We start from the raw sequence: 14,126 nt of genomic DNA, 5'->3' as shown, positions 1-14,126 counted from the left end.
ACTTGCAGCGTCTACTGTCAGACAATGGGCCACATGCAGGAGGTAACATACATCGGTGGTAAGTACACTCTGAAAATCAAACTCAACTTCAAGCATCTCCGTAGGAAGGTGCACGTTTGCTTTTGAGTTACGTTAAAGTTTATTTGTGTTTGGTAGTCCTGATGTAGTTTCTTCTGGTTTTACATAAACTTGGCAAAACACCTCACAATGTTTTATTAGCCTCTGCCACATCAGATGAATCACATCAAGTATTTTTTCATTTATTTCATTTAATTTAAATACTATTCAAAAGAGCGTCTAAACATTACCGGGATATCGTACTGAAGAATCTGCCTGACAGAATGTGAGGATGGTCAAGTAAAGGAATGTGACGGAGTCGGTGTGGTTTCTCAACACGTAATGTGAAAAGAACTCAGTATCTTTCAGTTCAGAATAGATTTTGTCTTCTTTAAATATTGTATAGTTTTGTATTTTTTTGTTTCTCAGCAGTAGCCAGAAATCTCATGATACTATCAACAGTGTGTTGTCACAATGACATCAAATGTCTCTTTGATCTTTATCTCCCAAAGCTCCCTTCTTCTTTTTCCTTTGTTTTGATAGATCATTGTCATGCAGACTGTTTCCTATTGTCTCCACATTAATATGTTATTAATAATGTGTTTTCGTTCCAGGCACTGTCAACGGCCACTGCCGACTAAAGTTCATCAACTTTGAGGCTTATGAAAACTGCATTTCCCATGAGACCCAGGGGCTCAGCCAAAACCACCTGGTGGTCCGACGAGGGAAACCGTTCAAACTCACTCTGCTTTTCCACAGCCGGCCGTGGAGTCCTCGCACTGAGAGTCTGGTGCTGGAGGTTTGTTTAGGTATTAAAGAAAAAAATAACACAGTCGTATGCTTTTAAATGATAAAAGTTACATTCAGAAGCAGTAAAACGTACCCTTATTCAATCACATACTCTCACTTTCTATTCCTCATGGATTCAGATTGTCTCATAGTCTCACCTCCAGTAAACTGGCAGTGATTTATTTCCCTGTGAAGGCAGCCTGTCAGAGAGGATCCCTGTCCAGTTCTCTGAGAACTGGTCCCACCCCCACGGCTGGTCTGCCACGATCTACCCCGGGGACATGCATCCTCAGTCAGTCACCATCCACATCTGCTCCCCTGTTCACTCCTCCGTGGCTCTGTATCAGCTCCTGGTCCACATAAACACCGGAGGGCACAGGATGAGCTACACAGTGGGAGCATTCGTGCTGCTCTGCAACCCTTGGCTGAAAGGCGGGTCCATGTAACTGTTATCGTCCACAGTCTTTGCTTCTGTCTAGTCCGAGATGGCATTTCACAGTTCTGTCGTTGCTCTCCAGATGACCCAGTCTACATGCCGCTGGATGTCCACATAAAGGAGTACCTCAAGAGTGATTATGGGCTGGTTTACATGGGCACGCAACTGAACATTAGTAAGCGGCCCTGGTCTTTTGGTCAGGTATGTGACGGTCAACAACATACAGCTACTGTGAATGGATCGTCACAGCATTTCATGCAGGTAACAATACAGTACAGCTACATTTGGGTTTCTGTGTGCGCAGTATGAACCTGGAGTCCTCGAAGCTTGTCTGAAGCTGCTGCAGGTCAGCCCTCAGCACCTCGACGACACACACAGAGACTACGTTTTAAGAGCAGACCCCGTCTACCTCAGCAGGGTGGTCTGTGCTATGGTGAGAGACAACACGAATAAACTCTGTATGCATGCTGGATGGGCACATGCGTGCCCTGTTACGCCAAAATCGGTTACTAATATTATAAATAAAATGACTGGAATTTATCAACAAGCAATTTTCTCTGCAGTTACAACATTGATGAAAGAGAGTGAGGTCAGTAATGTGTCTCCTGTCCAAGGTGAACTGTAATGACGACCTGGGTGTCATAGAGGGAAAGTGGCAGGGCGGCTACAAAGCTGGTGTCAGGCCGACCGACTGGAGCGGCAGCGCTGACATCCTTCACCGCTGGGTGTCGTCCAACTGCAGCCCCGTGCGCTACGGACAGTGCTGGGTCTTTGCATCCGTCCTCTGCACAGGTACTTTGAATCACTGGGATGCAAGAGTGTGTTTATGATCAAATCAGCTGCAACATTTATGGAGTTATCGCCAGGGCAAAAGAGTTGCCCTGTGGATCTCATTGAGTTTTAATAGGTGTATACAGTCCAGTAGTATTTGTAGTCAGAAAGTCATCACAGGTTTGAGTTTGAGGTTCCAGAGAGGTTAAGCTAAATACATTTTTACTTGTTTTACACTACAGTAGTGAAACTTGCATTGAATTTCATCATTTATTGCTTTCATTCGTAGCTCATTATTAAAGACGGCAACATTCATTATTAGTTTGCTTACAAAAAAAACGTACTTCGGACCCAAAGAAGTGGAGAAGAGTCCAGACAGGGCATGAGAATGACACGGGTATGAACTAGTTGAGCTATGGTCTTCACAGTCACCTGATCTCTACCTATTTTAGCACTTATGAGGGATTTTTCAGTGACTTTGTGAGAATGATTTTCATTCTTCCGGCATTCAGCAGAGCTCCGGACACTTTGAGAATCTATAACAAGCAGCAACAAAGCTGTCCTCGAAACTGCAGTTTACTTTCAACTGGGATCAAACACGAATACATGCAGTAATATAGACCACTGTAATTTCCATGCTGTGTGTTAAGTTAAGCTTAAGACATTAGGGACATTATCATTTAAAGGACCACTGTGTTGGATTTTGTGTGATCTACTGGCTGAGATGGAATATAATATTCATAATTATGTTTTCATTAGTGTATAATAACATGAAACGAAGAATCATTGTGTTTTCGTTAACTTAGAATGAGCTCTTCGTATCTACGTAGGGAGCGATGTCGCCATGTTGCACCACCATGTCTCTACAGTAGCCTAGAAAGTTGTTGTTATGTTTTTTGTTTGTGGCGCGGCCACTGATTCTCTTACGTGCTGGGAACTGAGTGATGTGAGGGGTGTTCAGTTGATTAAAATCTGCACCCTCACTGCTTGACTAAATCCTACACACGGGTGCTTTAATGGGAGCTCTTGAATGGGATTATATGGGACTGATGGTAGAGACACATCATCATATCATCATTAAAGCAGTTAGACTTCAAAGTTGGTCATGTGAGGATTAAAATACGGTGGATTTGCAATATAACATTGTGTCTGTTAAATTTGGGTTTTTATAATACCTTACAGTGGTCTACAGTTTACAGTGAAGATCCATATTTTGTGGGCTTCAAAGCAGTTTTGTGTCACTGAACACAAACTCCAAATATTTCAGAATAATTCCCAGGTAGTTATTACTTAGTAATTACAATATGGAAGTTAAGGGATGATGAACGCTAGTTACAAGTCATAAACTCAGTCTTTGCAGAGTGATGTATAATGTCTTCTGTGGCACTGGAGGAGCTTTTTAAAGCCTACATCACCAGGAGGAAAACCCTGATCTGGGTTATTTCAGCTTGGGGTTGGAAGCTGCAAATGTGTAACTGAAAGAGATGGTTTAGTTCATACTGGGATGGGATTATTACATATTTTCTTTCATTTAAGTAGTTAAATATTCACTTAAATAACAAGTATGTTTTCCTACTTATTTTCCCACTCAACTCTCACAGTTCTCTGCAGGTCGACCTTGATGTCATGACTTCTGTGGTAAATAGTAACAAACCAAAGCCACCTGCATGGCCACATTCTGTAAGAGAGAGAAAATATGTTTTGTAAGTGATATTAAAGCCTGATGTGTTTTTTTCCCTCAGTGATGAGAGTTCTGGGGATTCCCTCCAGGGTGGTGACAGTTTTTAACGCAGCCCACGACACCGATGGCAGCGTGAAAATTGAAGAGTATTACACGAGCACAGGGGAGAAGATCGGCCTGTCAAAAGACAGCATTTGGTTGGTGTCACTTGCTCTCAAACAACAAAGATACCAGTTTGTGTTTTGATTGCTTAAATATTAATCTGACAGTTTATTCATGATGTTGATTTAGTATAATTTAGCATTCACGTAATGACCGTTTTATTGCTTACATTGCTTACATTGCTGTTAGTCAGTGTCAACATGTGTTTATGTGTTATTATAAATCTTTGCTTGCTCATTTATCCATGCAAATGCATCCATAAAGTGTGTCTAAGTGTTTGTATTTATACTCGTGTGTACTCTTGCAGGAACTTCCACGTGTGGGTGGAGTGCTGGATGAGGAGACCAGACCTCGGTGTAGGGTTTGACGGCTGGCAGGTCGTGGACCCAACACCTCAGGAGAAGAGTGCAGGTGAGTCCCCGCCCAAAGGTGGGCCTCGATATGATGCTGTTCCTCACTTGGATTCAGTTATTTTCTGTACTTTTTTAATAAAGCACCTAAAGATTTGGACAGAAACACCAACTTTACTAAATGTACCATGATTAAAACCAGATGTCACATAAGAGTTGTCTGCTTGAGTAAATGTCCCTTTGTGGGAAATAATGGATCACGGGACTGATTTGTTAATGATCAATGATTAGTATGTGACAATAAACACAATATTCTGGTCAGGGACATTCTGCTGTGGCCCGTGCCCGGTAGCTGCCATCCAGCGACGCTGCCTTGGCGCCCCGTATGACTCCTCCTTCATCTACGCCTGTGTTGATGCTGACGTCATCCGGCTGATTGTGCGCGATGGCCTGGTGGTGGGGAGGACGGTGGACAATGAGTGTGTGGGGCAACTGATCTACACCAAGAGCGTCGGCTCAGACAGACCAGAGAATCTGACGCAGACTTATAAGAGCAAGAAAAGTGAGAGATCTTCAGATTCAGTGTAGTGTATCTTTATTTAATAAGAAAGTGAGTGTTATTCAAATACAGTTTTTAGAGACAGTAAAAGACGGATGCTATTCTGTCTTTGTTCTCCATATGCGTGATGATGTTCTTTCCTATTTCAGGGAGGAAACAAGCGGGCACTGTAAGAAGCAAAGCGAGGAGTGGACAGTGTTTGGGTAACAAATCATCTTAACAAAGCAACAGCACTTTAACATCGCCTTTTTCTCATACAAACATAAGTATTGGAAAGTTGTTTTGCAACTTTATGTGCAGATTACAAAAAGAGAATCACAGAACTGTTGAGCGGTTTGTTAATGACCCCCTATAGTGAAAATCAACTTTGGAGCCCTGTTAACATGTCCATGTGGTGTATGTAATGGAAAAAACAAATTTACTTGCCATTTCTATGAGTGAACTCGTATTCCATCTTTATATTATGTTGCCAAAAAAAAAAAAATGCTGCTTTATGATGATCTGTTGATCTTTTGCTATTTTCATCTGATTGTGTTTCTTTATCTTGCAAAATCTCATATACTTTTACAGCGGATATGTTGACCTCATCCTCTGCTTTAATGTCCAGTACACCAGATGGTGGAGCAGGTAAGCTTTCATACATACTATCAGACCTGTGTTAAGACACTATTTTGGCTTCATGTTCACATACTGACTACATTGAGGTGTTTATTTATTTATAATTAGATGACTAATTCTGTACAGGTTAAAGTTTCAGTTCCCACTGGCAACATATCTTCTAAAAACCTTAATAGATAGATAGATAGATAGATAGACAGACAGACAGACAGACAGACAGACAGACAGATAGATAGATAGATAGATAGATAGATAGATAGATAGATAGATAGATAGATAGATAGATAGATAGATAGATAGATAGATAGATAGATAGATAGATACTTTATTAATCCCACAAGGGGAAAATAATTAGTGATATGCTCAGCGATAGTAATGATATTGTAAGAAACATGTGATGAAAGACCCTATATTCATTGCTGTTTCTAAAACCCTTCATCCACTACTCCCTACTAAAACAACTATCAAAACTTCATTCTGGTAAGCATGTGAATTGAAGTTTTGGATATTTATTCCAGATTTGTGTTCCTTATAAAACTGATGAACTGGAATTTGGCCATTTTGATATAATACTGTTGCTTTTCTACAACTGCAACCACGACGTATGTCCAGCTATATCTCCAAAAACTATTACATTGATTTCAAATAAACTTGTACCTTAATGAAGCTGTTGTACGGATTCTGGTTCTCCTCAATGAAACCACAGTCCACGAGTTCTCCATAACAACTGCTTGCTGTATTGAGTTTGAGCAGATACATGTGTATCTCAGAGGTTCACTGGTACCTGTGGATGTGTAGTGATATGGAGTCATGGCCTATGTTTTGTCATGATTTAACTTTACTGCCATCTACTGGATATCAAGATTATGGCACTTAATAATGTTAACGTAACGTAATGTTAATGAGAGTGAAGATAATTTGTGGATCCGTCCTAAATGTGATTGACGGGTTCCTGCTTGGCACATACTACACCCTTACACCAAATTTCATGAAAATCGGGCTGGTAGTTTTTCCGTAACCCAGACAAACAAACGTAAACCCTGACCATTCCTCAGCGGAGCATCCAACATGACTGAAAGTAAGACATAATAAAGATTGAATAGCTAGCCCTACTTATTAAGCAATTAATTGGTTATATTATTAATAACGTATTACCTTGTGAAATTTACAACCAATTTTTTAGTTTACAAAGAAAATCTGATTATAATACTTTTTGTGTACGCTGGTAAAATTGGGTCTTAAGGTAGCTGAACCCACTAATTGGAGGGGGCTTTCCACACACTTTTGACCTTATAGTGTTTGATTAAGCATCAATGTGTTAAAGAGCTTAAACTGTAACACATCTTTCAGCTGAAACAGCCTACACTCCATCACCAGGAGGAGTGTCGCCCGGTTTGGAGATGTCCCTGAATATAGAAGGGGTGCCGTCACTGGGTGAGAGCATCCGCATGTTTGTTACGGTTATAAACCAGTGCAGCAGCCCCCGGGTCCTGATGGAGCACATCAACGCTCAGCTGAAAGATTACGACAGCAACCCACAGGAGAGCTTCTGGAAAATACACAAAGAAGTGCACATACAGCCGTTTGAAGGTGACTGAATACACGGGAATTCATCATTCACATATAGAGTTAATGTAATTTGGTGCAGCTTGATTTTTAGTACTAATTAACCTGTTGGCTATCTTACATTTATATTATTGTTTTATGCACCTTCTGTGTGATTTGCTTTGTTTCTCTGTTGATTTTTCCACTTCCTCTCCATGCTCTACAGTGTTGACGCTCCACCACACCATCCCTCACTCGGAGTACGAGTCCGTCTTGGCAGGTGATGATATTGTAAATGTGGCAGTGGTGATAAAGGACGTGAGGACCAAAGAAAGAGTCCTGGCTGCACAAGAGTTCAGCATAAGCCCACCACCGATAACCATAGAGGTACAGCAGCACCCAGCACCCAGCACCCAGCCTCCCAGTCATATGAATTAATTATGAACCGTTGTCTTCCTTTCTTTTTCTTCTTCATCTTCCTCACTTTGATCTGTTTCATGGTTGTCAGTTGAATATGACAAGATCAAGCTATTTTGATGAAGAGCACAGACAGACATCACATCAGAGGAGCATCAAACACATCAAGCTCTCCTCTCCCTTCATGTGTGCATCATAGTTTGGTGACCTAAATCGAGTTATTTAACACAGAGACTAAATTATATCGTGATGTAAGTCAGCTGTCAATACTTTGGCATTGAAGTTGAAAATGTAGTGAGCACAAACACATTTTCTTTTGAGCAGAAAAACAAACTTTGCTCCCTTTGTTGAGTCCTGACTTTAGATGGATGATAAGCAAAAAATGGTTAGAGGCTGTACCATACATTGATCTCTGCAGTCCAGCGAATACCGAATCTGCTTTAGCCTTAATGATGTCAGTACACAATAAGTAATTAGCAACTATCATCACTTGAGCATTTTATCACCAGGTTATTCAGCTTAAAAGAAAAGTGAATCTACTGCAACATAATACAGATATGATGTAGACTGAAAACACAATTAGAGTTGCTTATCAAGTCTTTTGTCCATTTCAAAGCATTATGTGTATATAATCTGAGAATAACCTTTTCTATCTTGGTTTTCCGCCAATGTTTTTTTTTTTAATGGAAATCAGTGTGGGAAAATGTCAAAATAATGGGTTTTAATTGGTAATCACTGTGTTGCATGACAAGTACTCTTTTATTTCAAATGTCAAACAAATATGTAACAATCACATTCAAAAGGTCATTGACCTTTATCAATAATCTATTTGTTTCCCAAATTAGCAGTATGTTTTCACTTGTATCATTGTGTACTGAGCATTACATTATATTGCATTGATGTTGTACTGGTGTTAGGGTGAAGGTCTTACAGGGTAAAGGCCATGAGCTCACCAAAAACATATGCTTCCTTCTCAATTTATATCTCCATTAGCTTCCACAAAGTGACCACCGGTCTCCCTCGGATCCACACATTCAAATTAACCCTCCACATTTAACGTTATGATAATTGTTTATGCATCTCATAGCCTCGTAATCCTGTCAAAGCATCCCGAATCGGTCTGCGCTTAAGGGGACGAAGGCTTCCAATGCTTGCGACAGCCCCAACCACGGAAACACAGGGGTTTCCGATTGTTTTTGATTGGATGGATGGATGGATCTCTTAGTCTACTACCAAAATGTATTCATTTAGTTCAGTATTGATTTGTTCATTCTCACCCCTTATTTAACGGTATGCAACTCAACATGTAGATTCTATCAGTTTTACTAATGTTGCTGAAGCACAGACCAGAGTTGAGTCATCTGCATATAGCTACACCAACATTTAAAAAAATAAAAAGTAACTTCCATGTAAAACACCCAATATAATGTTTTGTAGTCACAAAAAGCTTCCATTAAACAATATTTCCTCTGTTATGCCATAAATTACAACATCTCTGGAGCAATCTGACAGCCGAGTGCTTAGGACTCGTACCACATGAGCATAAATGTTGTTAACAGTGAGTCGTGGTTCAATCTGAATTCTCTGCATGTCATTCCTCTGCTATCTTATACCGTGTTTTATGTTATGATAATTGTTTATGCATCTCCCAGCCCCATAATTCTGTCATAATCCTCTGCTCTCTTACCACATTTCCTGTTACTCAGCACTGCACTATTTGAATATAGTCAAGAATAGCAAAAAGTAAATATAAAAGATGACACTTTATTCAAAAAACTTTAGGTGAAAAATCACATTTAACCTCATTAAGAATACCAATGGTTGGTTCCAGTAAAATCTGCTGTAAACATTATAAGCTTCAACCTTCAATTCTTATCTAAGTTTCCTTTGCTGCTTAAAAACAATATATTTTTCCTACTTTGATTTATTTAGTAAAAGCAACAAGGTTTACCACTTGGTACCTTAAAATACAGATCTTTTTTTTGTTGTTTTCTATTTGTTCATGTTTGACAACCATTCAGCCCAGTGTGGACAAAGTTGTTAGTTTAAAGCAGCAGAGCTCTTGATTAAGTGAACACATGATTTTGTGATCCAGTGTTTGATTGTGTGATTGCTGCTCTGCAGATTGAAGGAGGGTACAACATCCAGATGAAGAAGGAGTACACAGTCCAGGTGTCCTTCACCAACCAGTTAAGCAAAACTCTGACTGGAGCTCTGCTGACTGTGGTGGGATCTGGCTTGTTACAGGGAAAACAGGAGGCCAGGTAAGTCTCTTTAAGGAAAGACATCAAATATTCATTCTCAAGTGATATTTCAGTTTTTTTTTATCTGCACTGGCTCAATGGAACAACAGAGGTGCTGTAAAAAAAAATAGAAGACAAAAGCTTGCCTGTGTTCACATTCCAGGTCCACATTCACATGTTTTTCTTTCATGTTTCAGTTGAGAAGAAAATATAGTTTGTGATTTATGTGTCTGAGGAATGCGGTCTGGGAATGCTGTCAAGGTATTTTTTTTTGCAACAGCAGGAACAAAAGGTTGCAACATTCGAATGCTGTTATCTAACTTTGTGGGTTGGTTAAAATGTGAAATACTCTTTGAACTGTATTTTTTCAAAACAGCGTCTGCATACCGTCTCCATTTTCTAAAATGTATTACTAAACCATAATTAGTTCCTTTAGTCTACAGTAGACCTCTGGGCATCCCTTCAGGATCTGTTTGACCTCAAGAAGGAATGTATTTGCATCACACAGTGTAGAGAACAAATGGACGCTGCAAAACATTCTTCAAATTCAGTTGCGCAAAAGTTAACCAATGTTATGTTTTTTTTTTTTTCCCTAGTAAATGTTTTAATTTGTTTTGCTCTGAAAGGTGATAAAGTTTTTATTACTGATTTAGACAAGCTTGTCTGTGTTGACCAGCCTCAATGGTCAACCTCAGCAGTTTATCTATTTTCTTTATGCTACGCTACACTTGCTGTTTTGTTCAGTGCAAGTGGAGGTAGTCTCTGGGTCCAAGAAGTGAAGTCAATATTTTTTTCCACAAGTCATTATGGTGTCAGTCACTAAATTCACTCCTTCTGAACAGTGTCCTTCTGAAAATAAATCCATAGCAAATTATATATTGGGCATCAAAAAAAGGTATGTTTGAGTGTGTGTCAGTCAGGTTTCCTGTATGGGTAGGTGGGCATAGTGTCCTCAGGTCTAAGTGAGATCCACCCCTTGTTTCTCCTGAGCATGTTCAAATATGGTCACTTCTAGCTCCAAAAAAACACAATGGCGAGGGCCAAAATGCCAGATGCAAAGCTTCAAAGCGCTTGCTTACAAACCATTGTGTTACGTCACAGTGAGTTGCAACTTGGTTCAGTGCTAATCACTATTAAAGGTCGCTCTAATGGACCAAAAACACCATTCTTTATTAAACCCAATTTTTTTTTTTTCTAGAATTTTTGTCTGTATCACACAAACATACTTCACTGTGAAAGACATACAGACTTAAACCTCCTCTCCCATTTCCTCTTGTCTCTTTTATGGACCTTACTTTACCTACTAAAGTATGACACCTTTTGTTATTCTGATGCCGTGGAACCACGGTGGCTTTTTATTTGCACAGACAATGAAGTAAAAGTTTCACCCTGGAGAGGATATGCTAGAGAAGAGAGTCAGCAGAAATATCTAGTTAAGAGGTGATACATCATCGTCACCAAAACTGCTTTGGCACTGAGAAAGAGCAGAAAGAGACTTCTGGGAGCCTAAAAATGTCACTGTACCTGGAAAGGACTCCTTGAATAATTGGTGGTATTAATCAACATCCATTACTTCCCCACACACAGATATATTATAAACATTTTGTGCTGTGAGACAGTTAATCCCCCACCAATTTCCCCCATATTTAGTGTCCACTATTATTTCCTCCTATTGTTCAAAAACACAAGGTCTGTGGACTGTTTCTGTGCTCTGGACATAACATATATTTGTGAAGGCGGAAATGTCCAAAGATGAAGTTTCTCTTTTCTGTCTCCCAGGATGGTTCTTTTGCAGCCAGGCGAGAAAATAGAGAAGACAGTGTCCATCATGGCCACTTTACCCGGCACCAAACTGCTGATGGCCACTTTTTCATACAGCAACAGCCCCAACATTGTTTCAAGGAGCTACCACACGGTGTCTGTTACGACTGCATGACACCGAATAGTCCATCAACCTGTAAGATTAAACATAAAACAACATCTTTAACCTCTTTAATGCAAATAAACGCACATGATTATTTTTAAAACTAACATTTAAAAATAGTAAGATTCTTTTTTTTCTTTTATTACATTTTTATATCTAAAGAAAAACTGAAGTTCACGGAAGCTGTTTATATTCATTGATAGATGCAGAACATTTCCTTTATTTTGTAAATATGAACAGAGTCTTAGCCATACAGTACGTGATAATACTTTACTTTTCAGTGACTTAATAAAAGGTGTACCTCAGCTTCTGCATACATGTAATAGACTAACATATACAGTATATTAATGTATAATATGTGCGTCAATGGGTTGTAATGATTCAAGACAAATTATACCAAAAAATATGTTTGTAATGAATATGATGCAACACTGTTTTCTGCATACTTTACTATATATTTTTTGTTTCATAAGGTAAAATGTGTCTGAACTGGGCCGTCGTCAGGTGGAGAGGAGGTCTCAGGTGTGTGTTCACAGTGTCATCAACCACACACAGGGCAAGTTCAGGAACCATTTCCATAGCAGCATTTACAAAGACATTTTATGTTTTCAAATATATGTTATGATTTATAGAATAAAAGTCTCTGAAGACCTTTACAAAAAAGAAACCAGGTCGGAAAAAAAATACATGCTGTATATGGAAATATGAACTAATATCCAGTGATGAAGTTTGTGAGATGAGGTTGAAAGCTCTCAAAAAATATATTACAATATTATTGATATTTGTTGTGCAAGTTGCACGTTGCACTAACAAATATTTCAAGCCACTACTTCCAAGATCGAGAACACAACTAAGCCCCTTAATCTCACCAGACTGGTTGTAGCCACATCTGCACGTGGTACAGTCACCATTCATCAGACAAGAACACCAACTATATACTTTACAATTCATATGATTCTAAAAATGTAAACCCTCAATCCGAAATATAGTATAGGTATCAACATATATAGATGTTTCTTTAAAAAGTGATGTCATATTGATAAAATTGATCATCATGAATCTTGAAATAATGAAAGTTTTGCAGGTGAAGATTCTTCCACTACAGTGTCCCATATCACAGAAGATTTAGTTGCCTTTGACTTCCTGTTTGTCCGGTTTGTGTGGTGACTCTTTTAATCTTTCCTTATAAATAAACAACACAAAACAGAATAACGTTATGTCAGAAAGTTGACAAACAGATAAAAAAAGGAAAAAAATAATGATGAAAATCAAAAGTCCCTCTTTTGTTTCTACTGATTAATATCGAAATCACATTAATCTTTCCTTTCCCATAATGCAACTCAATAGTATATTTCACTAGATCAAGAACAACATTTTATTTCACAACTGATATGCAATTTAGAATAAATAATAATAATTATAATATATATTATAATTATAAAAATCCTTTGACACACCCTGCCTGGTAGATGACTGGCCTTTCAGACCCAATAAAAACACAGACTTTTTACATGACTCAAGCCATGTCATTTGAGTTGAATTAATTTATAAATCATAATTTCCCCTTTACACCTTAGGCTGGAATGACCTGCATTCCTGTAACACATCACCACCACAAGGTGGCAGTATTGGAGTTTCCACCTGTGTCTGATTTTACTTCTTCCACACACTGCTACATGTAACCAAAGAAAAAGAAGTCAATTCTGTTTTATTATTTATTTTGTTTCTTCTGTGGTCCTTTTCATCAGTTGTAATTGATGTCTTCAGATCTTTCTTCTTGTGTCTTTTTTCCTTTTACTCTCAGAGTGCAAAAGGTTAGCCACAAAACTTATAAAACCTATTTACTTTTGTCCCTTTCATATTGCCGTGCTCTCTACTGTATAGCTTGACTTCTTTAAGCTCCAATAGAATAATATAATTAAACTCTAATAGATTAATAGAATACACATCTTCTGTACTTTCTCTTCATAATGACTATTTAACTATAATTGTTTCCTGTCATTCACCAAAAAAAATAGACAGGGGGTCAGGGGTTGGGAACAGGAAAAAAACATTTACCATTGAAAGTTTCAAATGTGAGTGAAGATCGTTTTTACATTTATTTTAATAGTTTAGGTTCACACAGAAAAACTAGTGATTGTAGAAAGAGGAAAATAATGTGTTGCTCTGTCAAAATACATCAGATTGCATGTAAAAGTGAGAAACCGCAGACGAAGACACTTTCCTGCACTTTTTCCTGTCAATATGACGGGCGTCTGAAAGGAATAACACAGCAGATCTCTGCCTGTGTTGGGCATTTCATTTCATGCAGATGAGATTAAAGATGCTTTACACAGAGATTCTTTGCATCTGTTTGGATCTTCCAGACGAGGATTGTTCCAACCTAAAGGATTCCAGTCTGACGTGTGTACCAAACAGCTTGTGATCTCACCTCAGTGTCAGAGAGATTGAGGCAGAGGCGTTGGCAGACGGAGACGATAATCAGACTCCACGCTCGCTGATTTTCAGACAAATTAAACGTCAGGGGAAAGCAGGGAGCGGGACCGCTGGGCTGCTTTGAAAAGCTGAGGCTAT

At 38.9% G+C, this 14,126-nt stretch overlaps 1 protein-coding gene across 1 annotated transcript; it reads left to right on the top strand.

The window, feature by feature from the left end:
• Positions 1-24: 24 nt before the first annotated feature.
• On the top strand, positions 25-11,890 carry LOC138192805 (protein-glutamine gamma-glutamyltransferase 5-like). The gene is made up of 15 exons (XM_069140478.1): positions 25-58; positions 672-866; positions 1,042-1,278; positions 1,365-1,483; positions 1,587-1,715; positions 1,897-2,074; positions 3,796-3,931; positions 4,204-4,307; positions 4,569-4,808; positions 4,955-5,008; positions 5,376-5,432; positions 6,774-7,013; positions 7,195-7,355; positions 9,510-9,649; positions 11,408-11,890. Exons 1-15 carry the CDS (start codon positions 25-27, stop codon positions 11,562-11,564), a joined length of 2,181 nt encoding a protein of 726 aa, XP_068996579.1. The 3' UTR covers positions 11,565-11,890.
• Positions 11,891-14,126: the final 2,236 nt, after the last annotated feature.

The sequence above is a fragment of the Embiotoca jacksoni genome, unplaced genomic scaffold (genome assembly GCF_022577435.1).
Source record: "Embiotoca jacksoni isolate LCO1_2020_lvr unplaced genomic scaffold, fEmbJac1.0.p SCAF_9, whole genome shotgun sequence".
NCBI classification, from domain to species: domain Eukaryota; kingdom Metazoa; phylum Chordata; class Actinopteri; family Embiotocidae; genus Embiotoca; species Embiotoca jacksoni.
Note: the sequence above shows the minus strand (reverse complement) of the source record. Positions and strands in the feature narration are given on the sequence as shown.